The sequence below is a fragment of the Passer domesticus genome, chromosome 1, assembly GCF_036417665.1.
Source record: "Passer domesticus isolate bPasDom1 chromosome 1, bPasDom1.hap1, whole genome shotgun sequence".
In the NCBI taxonomy this organism is placed as follows: Eukaryota; Metazoa; Chordata; class Aves; order Passeriformes; family Passeridae; genus Passer; species Passer domesticus.
Genome location: NC_087474.1, coordinates 51,444,734 through 51,467,387, shown reverse-complemented (window position 1 = coordinate 51,467,387; position 22,654 = coordinate 51,444,734). Strand labels below are relative to the sequence as shown.

Below are 22,654 nucleotides of genomic sequence, written 5' to 3'. Positions count from 1 at the left end.
TAAATGACAGGATTTCTTTTTCAGAGTAGTCTTTCCACTACAGTCAGGCTGAGAAAGTGCTCAGCTTATTAGAAAAATTAGTATATCACTTGAAGTTGCATAAATACTGATTTGGAAGCTGAAACAGTCTGCACAATCAGGTTGTAAATTTGCAGTTTCATTATGTAACAATTTGTAAATGCAAAATCACAAGACCATTATGGTTTGGCATTACATTGGCATTACATTATGTAATTGGCATTACAACAAATATAGTGATTTTTTTCACATTACTGCCCTATTATTTGAGTTCATTACTAGTTCCCTATATATTGTTCCTAGCATCCCAAAGAGATGCCTGGAATGTGAAAAATAACATGGCTCTTTACCTTTCAGATTTTCAGGCTTTTGGTCTGAAGAAAGGGATGTTCTTCAATCCAGATCCTTATCTGAAGATTTCCATCCAGCCTGGAAAACACAGCATCTTCCCAGCCCTCCCTCATCATGGACAGGAGAAAAGATCTAAGATCATGTGTAACACTGTTAACCCTATCTGGCAAGGAGAGGTAAGCAGTTGGAGAGTTAAGCTGAGACTTTTCTTAAAACATGGACATGTGTACGATCCCTTTTTTTTTTTTACTTTTCATTGAGTTCTTGTCTAAATAGTTCTTGACCTAACTGTGCTTGATATATTCTATGACTACTTGTCTCGGTAATTAGCTGCAAAGATGGGTGGTACATTAAAAGTTTCGGTATACTTTCAGTGTAGGTTGTACTTCACTGGTGTAATTTATAAAGTTCTTGATTATTGAAAGCAGGCATAAAACAGAATTGAAAAATAAACTTGCACAGCATGAAAGGCTGCTGCTAGGTTGTTACAGTGTTCTTACACAGAGACATTATATGAAGCACAACAAGTACGGCATGCAAATAAAGAGAAGCAATATGACTGAAAAGCATCAGTGGCAATACAAATCAAAGGCAACTTTGGCACATTTGGCCATCACCTTGAAGAAATAGTCCCTAGTCTGCTCCTTTTTGTTGGAAGGACTTATAAGTATTAATGAGATCTGAGAGTTCAATTGCTGCCTGCTGTTTTTAAATTACATGCGAAATGGCAATAGGCAGCAAAGAATAAGGAATGTCTTTGGAATTAAAGGAGCCTGACATACTGAGTGTGATTTACTGGTGTGCTCTGTCACAATGATATCTCCACTGCAGGAAAGAGTAAAAGTAAATACACTGCACAGATTTATTCAAATTAAAATGCAAATTGCAAAGTAGCTGAGGGATATTTAGGCCAAACTCTATAGAGATGGAGCTGGTGAGTGGGCAAAAAGAGAGCAGAAATAGGATTGAATTTTCCTACCTGGACAAACTAGATTCCACATCAGCTTATGTGAAAGTGGGGAAGATTATATGACTGGGAAAACAACCTTGAAACTAGTTTGAGAAAAATCCCTTCTATCAGGTCTTAATTGAAGACATTGTTATGAGGCATCCGCCAAGTCATAACTTCTTTGTGAAGCCAAGCGTCAGATGTATCTGGTTGAGAGGTCCCAGGTCCAGCTGTGGACATGGTCAAGCTAGAACTGGCATGGAGGATCAGGCAGTTGGCAGAGACCTTTCAGTGAAGTGCATAAGACACAGAACTAGAGGGAAGCAGGTATGAAAGGGAGACTTGCTGTCTGTGGGCGATGCTCAGTACATAGGGTTGTGGCCGTGAAAAAATGTCATGGGTGTCTTCTCCTCAAGCTGTGCCAAATGTGCCAGTCTGTGGGCTGACATTTCTTTTCCAAGTGGAGTTTGGCAGCGAGAAAAGGAGAAACAATGAAATGGCCTAATTATGGACATGGGAAAGCAAAAGAGCACAGCTGGCTTCCAGCTTTGCTGTTCAGCCCCCAGGTTCTCTTGATCGCGTGCAAGCGTGCTGCTTCTCCCTTTCTGTTGGCCCATGAGTGGCAAGGGAGTGTAAAAGAGCCAAGCCATGGTTCAGCATGTTCTCCTTCTGCCTTCTCCTCAGCTGATAGTGGGATGTTAAACTGCGTGCATTTGTGCTGCAGTCTGCAATCAGCCTGTCTGAACTCCTTGTTTTGTTACTGAAAAGCTGCATTGGTTTCTGCTGCACAGAAGACCATAGGCCTGATTTTCTGCAACCTTCATGGGACAAGGGGAGAAGAAAGACTGAAAACTGTTGCTTAATCATGGTAGTAGCCATTCTTCTGTCCACTCTTTTCACTCATGAATGTGAATATATGAAGTGACAAAATACTGAGGACTCATAGCTATTTCATTAAAAGTATCAGTCACAAGTTGTTTTCACAAAAACAAATTTTAGCAATGTATTATGTCAGAAGGGTCATTATTTTCTTAGATTCTCTGTCACTCCATGTGAATAGAAGGCAAATGGGTTTTTTTTCAATTGAATGACCTATCTTATTTGTATGGGATGCTAAACTTTAAAAAATCTGGAATAGGAAAAAAAATTATTGAAATATCTGCAGACTAGGATCTTTCTATATGTTCTTTATTACCTTTGAGCAAATTCAGAAAGAGTCAATTCAGTTTTCAAGGGCTTCAGCACTAGAAGTCCTACAGACTAAAAGATGACTAATTTACTAATATTAATTTGTTCTTGTATTCTTCCTCATATACTTACTAGGCTGTTCTGTTTGTATAGTAACCACCTGCATTATACAAACACGCTGGGAGCACCCTGGTACCTCAGGCAAATTTTCATCTGTCTCATGTAATATTGATGATCATCTTCATTTCATAGGCTGTTCAAATGCTGTTCAGCACAAGTTATCCTGACTTAAAGCTATTCTTCCACTGCTCTGATTTGCAGTACTTTGTACAAGAAAACATAAGGAAATGGAAATTTCTTACAAGATAAGGAGTAGCAAGTGACAATTTGATACTTGCATCAGGGCTCACCATAGAGGTAAAAGAACCCTCACACTGCGAATTGTTTGCTGAGACAAGTTAAAGCCCAAGGTGGTGACTTCTCCTGATAGAGAGACATCATTTTGAACATGTTTCTGTATGTTTTCACATGCTCTTCAGAAACATCTGTAATGTTAAATGAGTATTGTATTTGCGGGATTCTCAGACAAAGGAAGGAATGATGAATCTGACTCCATGTTTTCAGAAGGTTAATTTAGTATTTTAAGATAATATATTATATTAAAGAATACTGTATTACACTATACTAAACTATTCTAAAGAATACAGAAACGACACTTACAGAAGGCTATAAAGATAATAATGAAGACTTATGACTCTTTCCAGAGCCCTGACATACCTTGACTGTAATTGACTGTAATAAGTCAAAACAATTCACATGAAACTAATGAAACAATCATCTGTTGGATAAACAATCTCTAACCACAGTCCAAAGCACCAAAACACAAGAGAAGCAAATAAGATAATATTGTTTTCCTTTTTCTCTGAGACTTCTCAGCTTCCCAGGAGACAAATCCTCAGTAAATGGATTTTTCCAGAAAATATGACTACCACAAGCGAGTGCCTGGAAACCACATGGCACTGGACAGTTGGCTCTACAGTCCCAGATTAGACAGGTATTGCCCTGCCAGCCCAGACAGCTGCAAAAGCACAAAGGGTGAATAGTCCTATCATGCTGATTGGAGATGAAACACAAGGAAAATCTCAGAAGGAAGTGCCCATTTCCCAACTCTTGTGTATATGTAATGGAATTGAAAAGGGTGGATGCTTATCTTCTAATATAGATAGTAGAAAAATAATGACAGTATATCCATATTGTTTCATATTGAAACAATGTGTGTGCTGTCATATTGTTCAGAAACAGCTCATTTAAAAAGATATAATTTTTCAGAAATCAGTGAAGTGATACACAGTTCAGACAAGTAATAGATCACAGGAACAAAGCAAAGTGGTTTAAAAAGTAGTTCATATACCTCCAACTGGATAGGAAATTCTATGGTTTGGCAGATAAAGTACTTCAGGCTTCTGGACTTTAACTTAGATATGTTTATGGTATTTCTTTCTTGACTATGGGAGCTTGAACAAACTGTTTCCTCAATTCTTGTTTTATTTACTGGTGAGTGGAAGGAGAGCTCTGAGGAATGGCCAACAAGATGACTATAAAAATTGGCTGATGCAACCACTCAGCATATTTAAAGTAGTAAGAAGTGTCATCTGTTAAATAACACATTGAATTTCAACTCCAATAATCTAACTCTGGAGGAGTAGATTGCCCTAAAATGGGAGCCCACTACTAGGTTAAAAACAATCTCAACTTTCTGTGGTTTCACTCCTTGTTTCTTTGCCTCAGCTTTTACAACCACTGTTAAAATATAGTTGAGACATAAGAGTGTTTGGAATGGCTTCCTTATCACTCTGAATACAGCCACATTTCACTAGTGAATTAATTGATGTGAATAAGTAGAGAGCAAGAGAGCTTAACAAATAGCAGTTAGTATGTCGTATCTGATACACAGATGTACAGTATTTTCAGCTGAATAACTCATGCTTTCTGCACCTCAGATAACTCACAACCTTTCAAAAATATTGCACTTGAATGATTTCTCACGTAAGCTGTCTCTTGAGATTACCAATGCAAAATCAGAAGAAGGAAGCACCCAGGGGTTTGAACACCGGTGGGAGGTGGCTTTTGTAGTGCAGGCCACCATCAGTGATAGAAGCATTGAGTTTGGATGCTGCCTGCAGGAATGCCAAGATGCAGCTGATTATCTGAGTGCTGGTGTGTGACTGCTTTTCTTAATAAAGAGTTATAACTTGGGCAATGATTCTGGGATCCTGAATGCTGAATTGGTACGTGATAGACCACCCAGCAGTTCTGAGACTGAAAAACACTTTGCCAGAGTAGCCAGATCAGGCATTAAGGGGTTTATGTTAGCTCTCTTCCTCTCTAGATGCTTTATGTTGGCTGATAAAATGAGTGCTACCTGATGTAGCACAAACCTAGAGTCATACAAGCAGGGGATACTTGAGCAAAGCTGAATTTTTCCAGAACAGAGTAAAACCATTGAAGAAGATGTTTTAATATATTTGAATCAACAATATAAATTTAAACTAAAGTGGGTTGTTGTACAACAGGTTGTGCTTGATCTGATTTTGATCTAATATTCAGAACACTAGAATGCTAACAATTGTACCATGGCCTTACAGAATCATTACGTAATTTCAACAGAGGACCAAAATAAAAGCAACAGAAACATCACATTGAACTCCTTATTGTTCAACCTGGATAAGCTTTTCTCCCTTCTGCTGCCAAATACAAAAGAATACGTTGTAGAAACTTGGAGACCTTCACACCCAAGCATGAAAACAATATGCAGGTGAAGTGAAATCCAAATCCTGAATTTAGTATGAGTTTCACCAAAGGTGTCATCAGGACTGAGTGAAGCCTTGTGGGTGGTAGCTTCCCTTTATAACATTTCTGCACACATGTCCAGGTAAAGAGTAAAACATTGTTTGACTACACAGACAAGCTATAGCTTTACAGCTACAGATTTTAATATCTGTTGATGATTGAAGTGTGAAAGGCCAAGACAACTTTAACTTCTTCAGGAATGGGTTGTGCTGTGAAAAATCATCTGGATAATCTAGATTTTTTTTAGGATGTTATTCTTCTAGAACTTCATTTTACTTGCAACTTCTGCATCTAGAAGACTATCAGTCTTGCTAGCTTTGTATACTAGTGATGATGAGAGCAAATCTTCTAATATTTTCAGTCTTTGCGGTGCTAATAAATTTGTAGACAATTCTGAGATGAATCTGAGGGAAAAATCCAGAAAGCAAATTTTCTTAAGGCCCTATCTGGCTTGGAAGGAGTTCAGTAGAAAGGATTGAATCAGACTTTAGAACATCAACATGTGCATTTATTTGAAGCCATTTTATGGTAGGGAAAAAACCCCAACAATTGTGCCATGCCATAATAATAAAGAACTGCATTGGTTTTGTCCCCCTGCAGTCACTGCTGTGTTTCAGCAGTCTCTTGTAGGAATAGGCATGTCCCCACCCATGGCAGCAGTGGAGCTCTGCCCTTGGCACTACTGACTCTTCAGTATTTTGTCTTGTCACCAAGTATTACTGTAGAAACCTTAAAAAACTGGAATTCTTGATGAGCTTATCCATCTGTTGGTGCAAAGTAATATTATATGGGAAAATACTGACATGTAGAGGAGGTTTTTGAATGAAGAATAGAGTAATACAGACAGAAAGTGGCATGTGCATTAAGACTGTAATTGTTTCACTGGAGTATTTGAAACAAAACTCACTAATGAAATATTCTGCTGAAAGAATAAATTTATCTTCATCCTTCAAATGTAATTCGCAGGCTTTTAAGATTTACTTCTTCTATCATCCCTGTACATGAAGGATATCACAAATAAATTTTATTTTTAATTCTATTGCTTATTCAACTCCAAATCAAGAGCCCAATTCTTCCTGTCACCAGTGTATTAATTTATCTATCTTTATTATACTGAGTTTATTATACTGTCTACCAGTTATTATACTGACTGTTTGAAAAGAATTTGACTTGCCCATAACTTGTCTGATGGGTGCTAATGGACATGCTCTGTTCATTTCAACAACTTCCTTGATAGTGCCATTGAGTCACTGGGATCCATCTCTATTCAGGGATGCAAACAAGTTTGGTAAAAATAAAACTTTCATTTCATGGAAATGAATCATCACCAGTATCTGGCTTTCTATGAAAACTATTCCAAGCCCTGGAAGTGCTTCTGTTCTCTTATAAATGGATACAGATGCATTTTGCCAGGTCAGCATTAGCATGGGCCTTTGTCCTTTACCTTATATGTCGTGCATTAAGGTCCCCTCAAGATCTGTTCACATTAATTAAATTAATCATCTATGTCTGTAAAACCATTGCTGAGCCTGGAAGCAAATAGGCACTGAAAAGTAGGTTACTGTTTGAAACTCTTTCAGTGGTGTTTACTACGGTATTTACAGATCCTGCTTGAAGATGCCAGCAGTAATGTAAAATCAGATATACATTTAGATCATTGAAATGGTGGGAAAGTATGAAAGTCTCAGCTGATTCTAGGTAGCTTTGATTCTGATTTGTGTCTCTGTGAATCTGCCTGAGGCAGCTGTGTAAAGTCTGTGTAAATGAAAGAAGAATCCTAATGACTTATTAATGAGAGAAGCCAAAATTGATGATACACTGCTTAACCCAAGAAGAGTTAACATGCCAATATGTTGCTGTGATTTTCTTTATCATGCCACTTTTGCTCTTTACTCTCCCTCCATTTTTGTTTTTCTGTGGAAATAATTAATTATACCTTATTGATTTTTGATGCCCGACAAAATATCAGCTAAAGCTTTTCCATTGGCAGGAGCATTTTAAGGATGAGCCTGGTACAGATTCTTCGGTGTGTAATAAGTTTTGCTATAGTGCTGTAGCTCTTCTGTTAGTGAGGAATTAAAATGATCTCTCTCTACTGTCCTACTCCCTCTTTGCATTAAATGTGTAGGAACAAAGCATCATTGCATCTCTTGCCACTGTAGCAAGTGGGACAGGCATTGACAAAGTGCTGAAGAAGTAGGGGAAGTAGACAGATGTAATGACTTTGCATTAGAGCAAGTCTGTTTCCTCCCAGACATCATCATTCTAGAGAGATGCAATTGCACCCTAAAAAGGAAATAATTGGAGAAAACATTGGGAAAATAATACACATACTGACTTGTTCTATTGATCATGGTTTGTAACAATTCTCTGGGTCTGTCTATAATAGTATTTGTGTTCCATTCAATAGATCCATTTCAAAGCAAATCTCCTGCTCTCCCCGCTAAAGACACCACTTGTCATTCCAGAAGTGCATGAACTCAATTACTCTCAGCAGAAGGGAAATGAACAGGAGTGCACCAAGCCCTTTTCAGGCAATAAATGGGAGTAAATTCAATCCAGGGCACCAGCCTGGAGTCACTTCATGGTAAAACCCTTGTAACATGTCTGGATGGGATAGTCAGGTGCAGCACCAACTGCTTTGCTCTCTGCAACCACTCACATTGTACCATAAATCTTCTTAATGCAGACATGGCCAAGGCATTCCAGAGGTTAGGAAACATCAGCCTCCCCATGGCCTCCCTTCTGCAGCTCACAAGTGCTATTTTTCCCCAGTATACCAGGGATTGCCAATCATTCCTTGTGTTCAGACTTTCTGATTGTAACTTCTTTTTAGGAATACAGACAGCCTGACAGACAGCCATTTCTTATAAAATTCCAAATACATTTCTAGAGGAAATTAAAAGGTTTTCCCCTCTGGAGGTCTGTACTCTTTTCCAAAGCCTCTAACTCACAGGAGTTTTCAGTCTGGGATTCTTCCAAATGCAAGGGCAGCTCATTCAGTACTTTTTCCTTTCAGTGGAGGACCTCCTCATCTTTGCTATAAAGGAGAGCTCTTGCATCCCTAGCTGGTAAGGATCAGATACCACATTGACAAGATGGGGTCAGAAGCTATTTCCACAGCCAGGCCCTCTGTGAGAAACAGATTATTCCTAAAGACATTTCATTCTGCTGAGGCATCTTCTCCATGGAATGTGCTGTCTCATGTATCATCCCAAGCTCTAAGAGCCATTTTGCAGCAAGTTGGTGTGATAAACAGGGCAATGCACTGGTAGTTACTGGCTTGGGCTAATCAGTGAATAGAGATGTAACTTCCTGTTTGTTACCTGTTCATCCACTGGCTGCTGTAGATCATATATAAATTTGTGGTCTGCCCATTACTTGCAAGAGTTTTGTTCTCTACATTTTGTATAATGCATTTTACTTTCATTTTTGTTGTGGATCAAGGGAAAACTTCAAGTTCTAGTAATTACTTAAATAAATTGTTGTGAATTGTTATTTACAGCTGTCCTGTTGTCTGCTATTATCCAACTGAACACATGATCAGTCATTAGACAAAGTTTTCTTCTTGGGCTGTGGACTTGAAACTGTAGCTATTCTGGTAGTTGAGTTGCCACCTGTGTTGAAATCTATTACTTCCTTTGAGATTTTTTTTATTTGAATAAAAGAAAGGCCCAGACAGAGTCACAAACCACTTCCATGAAGCCATTGTAAAGTTTGGTGGACCTCTGAACAGCTGGAGAGGTTAAAGCTTTGGAACAAGTCATGGCATTAGAATTTTAAAAACTGCCAGAAATTTTACTTTCACTTTGGTTTTTGACTGTGGGAAAAAAAAAAGCCCATTTTTGTAAACTTCAGTATGCTCTTCTACAGTTAGTCTCAGTGTAAAATTTACTTTAGTGACTTTGTATTCCAGCAGGTTCCATGAAGTTCTTGACCAGTCTTGCAGGGTTTTCACTAGTCATTCTGATTCAAAGGACTTAATTTTTTGTGGGGAAGAATAAAAACAATGAGTGAACAAGCCCACAAAGTGAGCTGTGGCCCTAGTGAAAACATGCAGGGTAAAGTTTACTGGTTTACATTGTGAAAGAAAATACCCAGTAGTCCATGCCAGATGAAAAAGATAAAAGAATCTGGCTTCAGGTAATGACTGTAAAAAAATCATAAGTATTTTAAAAACAGTATACTCGGGCTTATTATGCTAAAGTTTTTTTATTCTTGCTTTTCCTCTGTAACTATGAGTATTATACTTTTTTAAATGTGAAAGTTGAACTTCTGACTTAATTCTGTAACACTAAGAGTTTTAAGAATAAGAAAAGTTCCAAATCACAGAAGACTTACATTTAAAATTGTAATAGTAACATAAAAAAATGTCAGCAGACTTGTTCTTAAAATGCAGCTCTTTTGGTTATCAATGGTGAAGTTTCTGGTCATGTGTTAGAAGCTTCATCAAACTTGCCTCCTCCTGAAGACAGTTGATTTTTATCTCTGTTGTGATTTTGCAGCCTCTTTTTTTACCCCTCCTTGGGATGAATTATTGATCACAACATCCCTGAGTGTTAACCCAAGGGTACTGCAGAATTTATAATCAATGTCCTTTTTTTGGATGTTTGTTTGGAGTTTGGGGGGCTTGGGGATATGGTGGAGTTGTCTTGTTTTCCTCTGTTTGGGATAGCAGTCAACACATTTCAATGTACTTGATGACAGGAGCAGTTTTAGATGGTGCTGTTCCTGTTTTCCCCAGTATTGTTTGTGACAGTAGCCTGTGCCTTGGCTTGCCTTCTGGTTGAGCTCTTTGTGAGACTGTGGCGTGAACCAGGGTAGAAGACTGATCCAGATAAATAGAGTTTTCAGAGTTCTTCCTTTTTAAGCTGGGGCATAGATGAATAGAAAAGGAGATATTTCAAAACAATCTATCTGAAAAGAGTGATCATGTATCCTTCACCTCACTAGGTCCTCACATCTCCGTGCTGAGGTGTGCCTCTCAGCTGTAGTACTCTGTGTTGCTGTGGCCCTGCCACCAGCTTATTGTTCTGTGCCCTTCTTCTATTTCAGCAATTCAGCTTTGTCTCCCTGCCCACGGATGTCCTGGAAATAGAAGTTAAAGACAAATTTGCAAAGAGCCGACCGATCATCAAACGTTTTCTGGGAAAACTCTCCATGCCTGTTCAACGCCTCTTGGAAAGACATGCCATAGGGTAAATTTTGCTGCTTACGTTGTTTAATGAGAGTGTGTTGCTGTTCTGAAGTCCCTGGTGATCATTATTGTGATATAATGATGTTGAGGGGAAGTTATTAAACTGACAGTTGTCTGAAAAATGGTGTTGGTTTTAATTAGCATTTATAGGATTATGGGCCAGACAGAATTCCCTCTATAACCATATGCATGGCATTTTGAAAAGTGAGAGCTGGCATTTAGGAAAGAAAATGTTTTTTGTGTATCATGGCTGCAAATTTGGAGAGTGCAATTTTTTCAATTTGGATATTCTTTTGATGTTATCAGCAGGCTGTTTTCGTGTTTCAGGGATTTACCTAAGGGCTAAAAACATGCCAGATCTGTTTCTTCTCTTTCTAATTTCTGGAAAACGGAAATATTATAAAAATATATACGTGGCATGTTGTAACTAATGTTTTCTGACCCTATCCTGCTGCCAAGGAACAACCTTGAGCTCACAAGCACTGCCCTGCTTCCCCATTGCATGAAAGTCCTGGGAAAGTGTATGCTGCCAAAATAACACAAACCAACTTAGGGAAGATGGATAGTAATCAGAAAAAGCCAAAAATCTGTCTCTAAGCCTATAATGTTCAGACCTTGAAGAACAAGGGAGAAAAAGAATCATCTTCTGAGGAAAGCATATGCAATGCAGTTTCCAAGAAGGCATTTCTGATAATTGGATCTCAATTCAGCAGAACAGCGGGAAGATGAGCATGTTGGAAGTGTTTTTGAACAGCTGGTTCAGAAGCTGGCTGTGATATTGACAGCTGAATCTACCAGAAGGGATTAAGCTACCTCCCTGTTTCTCAAGTAGAGAAGATAGAGTAGCTTTTTAGAAACCAGATGGATAAGAACAGCTTGGGGAAGGTAGAACCCTGTAACTGGTATCACTGGCTTTCCTCTGTATGAGATTTCTCATCATCTTCTGATTATAACTTCCTATTTTACTTTCTTGTTGTAAACACTGTCTATCTAAGGATATACTTTGCCAAGAGCAGTGCCTCCAACCTGCACTAGATCTGGCTCAGTTTTAATACCATAGTGGCATTTAAATCTCAGAGAAGCTCAGTGAAAAGTATGCACGCAAGTTTAAAGAGGTTGTACACAAATCTTGAGGTAGTCTCATTTATATGAGTTTCTGATGCATGTGAAACTATGCTAGCAAGTATATTTGGCTCAACTGGAAGTGAACTATGTTTCTTTCAAAATATGTATCAGTATTACTATTTAGTGAACCCGTTACAGTCAAGATATGCTTTGCAAAGATTGATTCAGCCTCATTGTGGGCATCTGGGAAGTTAATCTCTTCTGTAGTTTCATTCTGTTCTGAGGGGTGGATGAAGTGTGGCAAAGGGAGGGACCTGCACAAGAACAGAATGGAGTCATTGATCAACCTTGTCAGGAAGGTGTTCTCCTGATATTTCAGCTTCATAGAGGTAAGAGGGGTGGAAAGAGATGAAGAGCAGTCACTCAGCCAGTTTAGAGAGAGAAGGTGGTGTGCAGGAACTGGCCTGCACAGGGTTTTGTAAACAAGAACAGGAAAGCTGAATTTTACAGACATGGTGAAGGCATGAAAATATAGAAATGCGAGGTTCTATGAAAAGGTAGATGGTCAGATCTGCAGGGAAGCAAATTCTTGTTACAATAGCTGAAGTGGGAGTTGTTTGCTTCCCGTGTCGCTATTTTCATACCCATACTGCAGAAGTTTCATTCCCACCATTCTCTCTATATTTATACATATGTGCTTGTGTGTCCCAGCAGCCTGTCTTACTCACTTACTCAGCTGTTCCATTGTAATTGAAGACATTGTCCTCTCCTCTGCCATTTGTTCTCTTGTATGCAAGTCAACATGCCCTCATGGCTGGGATGAATAGCCTTTATGTATTTTATTATGGAATTTTTCTAGGACACAGTAGATTTATCTATGCACAGTAGACATAGGGTAGGTTATGATCTATTGTGACAATATTTGTTTTCTTTCAGGGACAGGGTTGTAAGCTACACTCTGGGTCGCAGACTTCCTACAGATCATGTCAGTGGCCAGCTGCAGTTCCGATTTGAGATAACTTCTTCCATCCATCCAGGTAATTCTCAGTCTTAACACATCATTTATCTAGATTTCTAGAAATTTTTTTGTTCTTTTGCATTCTTTCTCTTTAGAAATCTGCATTAATTCCTGTCTGCTCTGGGCAGCAGTCATGAGCAAAGGGAAGTGCATAAAGTCCTGCATCACAGGATACATCGGGAATCAGTTTCTTCCCTCTTTCCCCTTAGGACAGAGCTACTGGTGTCTCATATACCCCTGTTATTGGCTGTTCCAAATACTCCACTACATCACTGGGAGAGAAGAGAGTGGAAAACTGAGTCTCATCTGCTTCTCCATCACCTGCCCTAGTAAATTGTTATATGGGGTGCTATTTGTAGTCATCTGCATTTGAGCACTTCATAAGTAAAAATTGAGAACGTAATAGCAAAGATGATTAGAAAATATATTAATTTAATTATTTTTAATGAAATAATTAAAAAGTAAAACAAAAAATAATTGTATGTTCCACTTCTTGCCTCCCTTTTGGTTTGATTTTGGTTCCTGTTCTCTTGTAGTAATTTGGAAGCAACTGTCGCAATGGTCTAAGGTTGAGCCTTGGTTTTCATGTCACAGTCTCGACAGTATTTCTCAGGGACTTTTTGCTTCTCAGGCTGTCTGCCCTCTCTGCTACACTTTGTCAAGCCAACAGCAGCTGCATTAGTGGCTGGAAATCACTGCTTTTCACATGCTGGGAAACCCTGATTTCTGTCTTTTGACTATTTGGATGGCATGAAAGAGCCCAGATTGTTTGACATCTGAGAGGATGTGGTATAGATGAGGATCATGTCAAGAGATATTTGGGGGAAGTTTTTGCCTTTCAGGGGTGGTAAAAATAGTTTTTGCATTCTTTGTTGTGGAGTCTTGCCAGCTTTGGTGTGACAAGAAGGCTATCATTAAAATCTCAGAGAAGACTTCCCTGATTCCCATAATATTCCTCTGATGCGGTTTTGGTTCAAGAAGTTTCAAGAAGGTGTTACCTTCAGGTAGTGCTGCAAGGAGGAAGGGTGCTGCATACAGATTACCACCGTGAGCAAACCCATTATTAAATCCAATGTACAAAAACTGCCTAGCAAAAAAACCTCAGCACTTCTTGATAGTTGTTCAGTTGCCTACTCATTTCACTGTCATTTATGCTTTTCATTTTCTCAGATTGCTATGGATGCTTATACCCCCACAGCCAACCCTCCGGTTCAGTCAAACTTTTTGTTAAAAGAGTAAGTAATTCTTTTTCCTGTCTCATACAGATGATGAAGAGGTCTCCATTAGTGCAGATCCTGAGCCAGCTGACCTCCCGGAAAGCCCTGTGAACAACCCCACAGAGGAAAGCCTCGGTGAGCCTCCATGCATCAACACAGTGACCTCAGAAAGTGCAGCTCCAGAACAGCTAAATGGATACAGTTTGAACAGTGTCGATAGCCCAGGGGCTGTCAAACCACCTGGGGAAGTCAACCAGAACAGCTTAAATGAAGAGCTAGCAGGAGATGGGGAGGTTGATGCGGTGCCAGTTCCTGAGCCCTTGGAATCCATCCCAGGAGAAGTGCTGCCTTCTTTGAGTGCTACGGACCTCATGGAGCAGTCGGATCTGACGGCTTGCATGTCTCCTCCTGAGCCCGAAGTTAGGGAAAATAACAAAGTCAATTCTGGTATTCAGGGAGATGGTGGAGTCTTGACCAGCATAGAAACAGTAGATATTGATGAGGTGAGTGCAGATGTGCATGCTGGCAAAGACCTAGAGAAGAGTCAGGATGAAGAAGAAGAAGGGGCTTCAGCCCAGGAGGAAGAAGACAACAAGCTACAACTGAGGACGACAGCAAAAAGGAAAAACAGGCCATGCTCCCTGCCTGTGTCTGAACTTGAGACAGTCATAGCTTCAGCTTGTGGTGAGCCAGAGACCCCTCGCACACACTACATACGGATACACAACCTGCTCCACAGCCTGCCCTCGGCACAGATGAGCAGCGATGGGGAAGAAGAGCAAGATGGTGGTAATGGCAGGGAGAACGAAGAGGAGTCTACTGTCAAGGAGGTGATGGATAAGGAAGTGGTCAGTGAAAGTGAGACTGTGGCAGCAGAGCCTCCTCTGGAAAACGAGGCTGAAGAGAACTTCAGCCAGAGCACGGTGCCTCCTGGGACCTTGGATGAGCAACTCTCTGACTTGAATGATGGGCTGTTGGATGGGGAACCCCTCAGGACAGGAAGTGAGAGCGAGTCAAGCTCCAGGCCCAATGGTGACAACGAATGTGAGGCGTGCGACACTTCTTGCTACAGCCCCTCTTGCTACAGCACCTCCTGCTACAGCACCTCCTGTTACAGCACTTCATGCTACAGCACCTCCTGCTACGACAGTAACAATCGCTTCTCCAGCCATACACGTTTTTCCTCTGTTGACAGCGCAAAGATTTCTGAGAGCACGGTCTTTTCCTCACAGGATGATGATGAGGAGGAGAACAGTGCATTTGAGTCAGTGCCAGATTCAGTGCAGAGCCCTGAGCTGGACAGGGAGCAAGTGGATGGCTCCTCCCAGTGGCCAGATGAACTAGTAGCTCATGGTGGGAATCCACAGAGAGCCACAGAGGGTCTAGACACCCCAGTAGCAGGTCCAAGCAGCAGAAGAGAAGGTTAGATCCTGAGAACTGATGCTCTGGGCAACCCTGATTATCTAGATGTCACAGAAGGCATCAGATAATTGAGGTTTTGAATAGCTCACGGTTTATTTCGTACAAACTCAGGGGCTGTGAGATGGGCCAGATATAAGGGAGGGTTGGATAATTGAGCCTGTCCTTAAAAATCTCAACAAAACCAACTAAATCAGGTAGGGAGCTGTATATATGAATTACTTTAGATATACATGCATCATTAAAATATCAAGATCAGCTACTTTAGTTATGTGGCAGATCAGCATTATCACATCCACCAACTCATTCCTTTTTTCCTGGGATTTTTCCATATCATATGTCTGATGTGCTGCCATACTTCTGATAGTCAGTGAGAGGATCAGCTTGTGCTTGTCGAAGGGCAGATATGCTGATTCACACCACGTAAAGGTCTGGGCCAGTTTCTGTAAATTTTTGTTGGCCATACATAATCATAAGCTCTTACAAACACAGTTTTTGAGCCCCATTTGTTCCAATTCTTCAAGTGTCAAACAAATGTACCTCAGACATCACAGGGCAACTCAATAGAGATTTATATTTTTTCTTAGGTACTTTGGACATTTAACTATATTAAATAAAACTCTTGTATCCCTATCCTTCCCTAGAGATAGAATATTTTTTTTTTGTCTTTGTAATTTAGGTACTATTTTTTTCCAATTCCTTCACAGTTAAATTAAGTCCCCCCCGCCTTTGGTAACTCCTTTCATGCTCTCTGCAGTTACATGGAGAAGGGGAGTTGATCACTCCTCTCTTCTTCAGCTAGTGTATAATTTTTCTCCAGTTGATCACTCCTCTCTTCTTCAGCTAGTGTATAATTTTTCTCCAGCTGAAGAAGTGAAGGACTCAGCTGCCACTCAAGAGTATGCAGCAAGGTCAAGTGGTAGTCTTTGTACTCCCAAATTCTGTCTCCCTCTATAAGTGATACCAAATTAAAATGGCAGCAAAAGGATAACCTATTTGGACATCACTGAGGAACTCCAATTAAAGCATTCATCTATGTTTTCTTTCTCCATTCCCAATTTATTTATTCACAACTTCCTTTGCCACAGACCCTGTCCCTGCAGAAAGAAATTACACCAGCCTGTGTAAATACTTTGTAGACAGCTGAGACTAGGGAATTACTGAGTCTGTAGAGCAGAATCTAGTACAAATCATTAAATTGTCAGAAGTATACAGGCATAGAAACCAAGCTTCCTTCCTTGCAGGTGAGAGCCTTTGCTTGTGAACAGCATTTACACGCAAGTATAGCTAAGGGAGCACGAGCTTGTGTATGTGTGATAACTTTTGTGCAGGTTTGGTGGTTATTTTGAATTGTGTGAGCTTTTGATAGGGGATGTGGTGGGAGAGGGTGTCTCTGCATATGGATTCAGTACAACACCAAGACTTGAGCCTCCATAAAGAGCACTGCAGTGTCCATGGTGGCTTTGCCTTGTTTAGCTGAGCATGTGTCTGAAGGGCAGCCCAGATCTTAGCACTCAGTCGGTGTCACTGAGGGTGCCTCAGTCAATGTGTGCATTGTTCCATGACTTGGCAGCTGTTACAAATACAGTAGATGTGGTCACCTCCACCCACTCCAGGTGACTGACACTACCATGCTTCTGCTGGCTTGGCGTAACTATCTTGACTAGGGGAGAGTCAATTGTGGTGAGGTAAGTAAAGAAACATAGATGGGTGATCTGGTAGTTGGTGCTACACCTGTAGTAACAGCACAATTTTTAAGGCTGTGAGAGATGGACTTTTAGCACTGAGTCATAAATTTATGTAACTCTGCTGTCTGTTCAAAACATGCAGCAGATATGCCTGTGAGATACGCCTATACACAAGAGGTTTAATGAAGGCATTTAACAGGCCATACAGTATCATCAGAGCACCTAGAAGGGGGAGTATTTTTGTCTAAGTGATTTTTCTCATTTCTGAGTAGTGTGAGGTTTTTTACAGTTTTATACAAAATTGGCTTCTGCATTCTAGCTGTTGGTTTTTTTAAGAAAAATAATTAATTTTTTTGGTAAATTTGTTTTTACATTTGATTGGTATATGTTTAGGGATCTTTGCAAAGGTTAAGGCTGTTAAGGTTCTTAGGCTGTTAAGATTCTACCATTAAGGAGAGCTAAACCAGCTGGTACACAGTGAATTTGGCTTAGCATTCCCAGAATCACCAGAACCATTCAGCTTAATATATCTATTTCCATAAGCTGCATCTTTCTGATGCAAGTAATATTATGTTTATGCAATTCAGAGTGTATCTGTATTAACAAGCCAAGCTGGAAGTTATAGTCAAAAACTGCTACCACACAATATGCAAATATGTCCATTAGTAAGATAAATAGTCCTGGTTTCTAAGATTTAGAGACAAGGCAAGAAGGAATCTTTATTCTGGAACCTGTGAAGTTTTAGCATGTTAAGTCTAAGACATGGAATGCTTTTTCATCCCTACTAGAACTTCTTCGTTTCTTAAAGGATTTTATAAGCATTGACTTGATCTTAAATTATTTGTTCCTCTCAACAGAACGTGAGCTTTGACATTTACTTAGGTTTCATTTATTTCATATTTAAATATGGCAGGGCAATTGGAATGAGATAATCTTTAAGGTCCGTTCCAATCCAAGCCATTCTCTGATTTTATATATGAACATATATACAATGCTATTGTTTAAAGAATTACTTTGCATTATATCCTGCCTGCTCTTTTTCTTCTTTTTTCTTTTTCTGCTTCTTCTTCTTCTTCTTTCCCTCTTCTCTATCTCAGGTCTTCCTTCCTTATCTTAGATCCTTACTATATCTTGCTATCTTTTGTCCTTCTCTTCTACCACCTGTCTCCTACCTGTTTCTGGTCCTCTCATTCTCTCTCCTTCAACCCAAGATGGACTGTTTGAATTTTGAAAAATACCTATGGAAGGGGATGATCTTCTGCTTTGCAGGGACTGCAAAATCCTGCCATTACAGTCTACATATGCAGCCATTGATCTTTTTGAAAAGGAGAGAAAGATCCAAAGCAGCTTTTGGGCCTTTTATTCCACTGATGGAATGAGTTGGAACCAGGATTTTGCATGTACCTGCCAATTGCTGCAGAAGCTTGAGCTTAGTTGTACATGAATAGTATTTCTAAGACATCAAGCCTGATTCTTCTATCGCTTACACCTGTGTGTCTGTAAGTCCGAAATCTGGCCCATAATAGTCAGCATTGACTCAAGAGACTTGACTGCATTATTTTAATACTTCTTTGCCATATGAGTTGCTATTAAAATAGTGCCTTGAAAACAGGAATACTCAGAGATGCTAGTACATCAGGTTAACCTATTTTTAAAATAACCACTTGTTTTACAGTAACACATTTTTTGAACCACATTGTAAAAACAATGAATGACTGTCAATGTCTTGAATATCTTGTCCGTAGGTGATTGTCCTTTACTCCATAATTCTCAGCCAGTCAGCCAGCTTCCTTCTCTGAGGCCTGACCATCATCACTACCCAACTATCGATGAGCCTCTTCCACCAAGTAAGCTTTAGTTTTTTTATTTTATTGCATTTTTTCAGCTTTTCCTGTTAACTCAAACAGTGTAGAGGTCAGTATGTCTTTCTGAAGAACCCCGTCTGTTCTGTATATACATTCTCCAGAACCCAAGCAATATGCCCTTTTGTTTCCCTTATTTGATCCTGACTTCAAGTGTTGTTGTGTTGTTTTGCACAAGCTCCATAACCTCCCTCTCTGCCTTGGTCCATCTTCTTCCCTGAAATGAAAATATCATTCCCTTTTTCCAGTCAATGTGTTCAGACTTCAGTGATTGGGATCTGTCAGTTGTTCTGGAAGCCTGGCTATACGGCTTTCTGGATGGTGTATCAGCAAAGTACTCGGATTTTTCTGTAATGGTTGTCTCCACTTTTCTGTAACCATCTTCAAAGATGGTTTGGGATGGCAGTCCCTGTGGTCTGTCAAGTCTGCACGCAGGTCCAGCAGCAGCCCTTTCACAGTGAGAATGCTCCTGGGACAGACAGGTCCAAATCTGAACCAAACCAGCAGAAGCTGTGAAAAGGTAGCTCATGTATAGTGGTCTTGTTATAGTGTCCTTGGATTTGATAATCAGTGAACTTGATGTTCATTATGCACTGTAGTGGAGTCTACACTTGCATTGAATAAAAGTGAGAGGGTTTAAATAGTGTAATAGATTAGCAGCCCGATAATACAGGTTTTTTAACACCAAAGCTGCTGCTGGAGTTGTTTTTACTTCTCTCTGTAGCCTTTCCTTTATGGATTCCCGGAGGATTACCCTGCTTCTTGCACTGGCGTTCGGTGCCCAGCAGAGCGCACTCTGTGCCCTGCGATGTGCGGCTGATCACCTTTCAACTGAGCGCAGGATTTCACAGCCTGAAATGTGCAGTGCCTCACAAAAACAACCAGGCGTACAAACAAAGCGCTCTATTTTCTTCAAAGCCCAAGACAGGAACACGCTTATTTGGCGTATGGTGCCCTTGACAAATAATTCATCATTTGCCAACCATGCTGTCAGTATTCCCTGAGCTGAAAATAGCCCCGATGCTGGCGTCAGCCGCACAGTAGCATGAATGATTCAAATGCCTTTAGCCCAATAAAGTCTTTTTAGAGTCCCACTGTGGCTTGCCAGTGAATGATGAAACGGGAACGGTTACCTCTGTAACAGGGAAATATTTCTCTTCCTCCCACTCTTACCGCAACTCTTTGTGGATCAGGCACATTCCCTATTAGATGACTTAATGATAGCACACTAACACTAGTTCAGGTAAACAGAATATACTGTAAATCTACTCCATGTTCTTCCAGCACTAATTTAATACATGTTTCCTCTTTCTTATAGTTATCCTCAAACGGCAAGTATTTCTACCACTGGTTTTCTCAAGTGCTTTCACAACAGGGTGTAAGGACATGAAATGCAATATGTGATGATAAAGTACAGAAGTGATATCCCTTTGTAGGATTTTGTTTCAGCATTAGCATATAACATGATTTTTACAATAACGGCTGACACTGTGGGCTTAAATATATTGATCTTGATAGGAATAGATGTACTAAGTTAACTTTGAGTGGGAAAAAAAGTTGAATTTAATAATATCACTTAGGAAACTGATTTTCAAAAACTCTCCATGGAATTTTACAGTAATTTCAAAATGAAAACCATAGCCTCCATCTAGAAATTCTTGTTGTCTTTTAATTCAGTATTGCTATATCAGTGCCTTTAATATCTCCTAATCCTAGATAAATAGTTCTTCAATCATGTGAAAGGAAAAAACTTAATATTTTAAACCAAAGATATATGATCAAAGCTGGCTTACTTCTCATGTGCAGTGTTGGCTTCCATCTATAAGCAGAGGGGAAGGTAATCTGCCAGTGCTGAAGGTTCAGTGTTGACTGATTTTATTTAGATCATGGAGAATCTTCTGAAGAGTCTTCTTTCTCTTTTGAATAGTTTTCTGAATAGCTTGATTTCATCATAACCCCACAACAGCTGGTCTTGGGGAGGAAATTTAATTTCAGACAGTTTTATTTGGGAAAATGAAGAGAACAGGTTCATTATTTATGTAGGAGTTTCATCATGACCGGTCTGAAGGCTAAGTCTGATATGAGATTAACACCAGATTCGTGGTGTTTGCACGGCCTCATGACGGCATTGCCAGTTACCCCTTATTATGCCTGTGTTTGGAAACCCTACAGAACTGAAGCCAAGAAAAATACATGTGCCTAGTTCAGAGCTGTGCTTTGACGAAGGCGTGGCTGAGCTTGGAGAGGAAAAAACAATGTATTTTCTTTGCCCTCATGATCCTGCCAAAAAAAGTTGCATCCTCTGATATAAATCAGAGCAGTTTCAGAGGCTGCTGTGAAATATGACTTGGCTGATGGAGGGGGATCACTGGAGAACAGAACCAGTACTCTTACATCCCTAGCCCATGATCTAGCATGCTCTTACTGTGAAGGTTAGATAGAGGTTAGTCTTTGTAGTAGTCACAGTCTTATTTTGACTGGAAAAATTAACAAAAGACCCTGAGGAAATTTGGCTGCTTCCAAGATATCCTTTGCCCCTGAAGTAGCATGAAGGGACTTGAGCACAGCTTGGAAGCAGAGTTCTGCCTGTCTGTTCACCTGTCAGTGTGTTTGTCTCACTGTGCAGGTGTCCATCCATCTGTCCATAAATCTGGTAGCATATTCAGGGAGCTTCAGTGACTTGTGTGACTTACAGGCTAGGAAGTACACCTGCTACCTGCATACAACTAAAGTTGTACCTGCCACCCTCTGACAGCCTGCCCTGGTAACCAAAAGAAGAGTTACTCAGCTGACTAGAAATGCTATTGCAAGGAGCATGAGACACAGTTCATAATATTTCAGCATGCCAGTGTCAGCCCATGGTTTCAGGTGGACATACCTGTAAATCAGTGAATGAAGCAACACTCACTGACAGGTGTAGTTCGTGTCTGTACATACTGCTGCTGTATGTCTGACACATCCAACAAGTGACAGCCTTCTGGAAGTTATAATCCACTCTGACCTGATGTTTTCACTGTGATCTCCAAGTTCCGGACAAGCTTCCTTACTCCTAAGTTTCCAAATATCATGCTTAGAAGCTTAGGAACTCTAAGGTGTGTTTAATTAGTGCAAAAGAGCCTGTAGAGATCATGGTGCACAGGGGTCTATTATAAAACCTTGTTTGGCTGTGTAACTGGGTATATTTATTCTTGTTAAGTGTCCATCAGCAGACTTTAGACCAATATGACCAATTGGTTTCTTCTGTAAGCTGTCTGGAGTGTGGTTCTACAGCACTGCCTACAAGCTTCTAATCCTCTGTCGACCTATATCATTCTTAACTTGTTATGAGGTACAGCAATAGTGTGGAGTGAGGGCTAGGATTCATTCTTTGCCAGAAAACAGCAAGAAAAATTAAGACCTTCATTATGTTGAGCTGGATCATCTTTGATCTGGTCAAGGTTATTTCCTTGAGGATACCGCAGATAATGCATATCTACAGACGGGCCATTTCCCACCCACAGTGGTATACCTGCCACCAGTGCCAACATGCTCAGCAAGGCTCTGACCTTCAACCTGCCTTATGTCTCAGTCTGATTTACCTCAATGTGCATATGTTGTATTTGATGTGCTTTTTTTCACTGTCTTATGTTCTAGACATGGTTTTCACAAAGCTGTGATCTTGTTCTTGAAACATCTACCACATCCGTGGGAAACTTTACCTGGAGGAGGAAGAGAAAGTCCTCTCCTTAAATAATGTAGTGATTTTCACAGTGAGAGATGCTGCATGTGTGCCCATAGGGTTTGTGTCTCTAAGGACTGTGGTAGCTTTGAAAGAAGCAATGCATGTGTTTAT

General features: G+C 40.1%; 1 protein-coding gene across 11 annotated transcripts in view; it reads left to right on the top strand.

The window, feature by feature from the left end:
• Nucleotides 1–22,654, top strand: part of HECW1 (HECT, C2 and WW domain containing E3 ubiquitin protein ligase 1) — a 248,733-nt gene that overhangs the window by 166,497 nt on the left and 59,582 nt on the right. For 7 of the 11 annotated variants that reach the window (XM_064419767.1, XM_064419773.1, XM_064419763.1 and 4 more), the window contains 5 exons: nucleotides 376–545; nucleotides 10,412–10,554; nucleotides 12,555–12,655; nucleotides 13,902–15,275; nucleotides 18,706–18,807. In XM_064419767.1, coding sequence (XP_064275837.1) covers nucleotides 376–545; nucleotides 10,412–10,554; nucleotides 12,555–12,655; nucleotides 13,902–15,275; nucleotides 18,706–18,807 — 1,890 coding nt within the window. The remainder of the gene's footprint in view (nucleotides 1–375; nucleotides 546–10,411; nucleotides 10,555–12,554; nucleotides 12,656–13,901; nucleotides 15,276–18,705; nucleotides 18,808–22,654) is intronic. The other 4 variants (XM_064419793.1, XM_064419794.1, XM_064419802.1 and 1 more) reach the window with 3 other exon arrangements.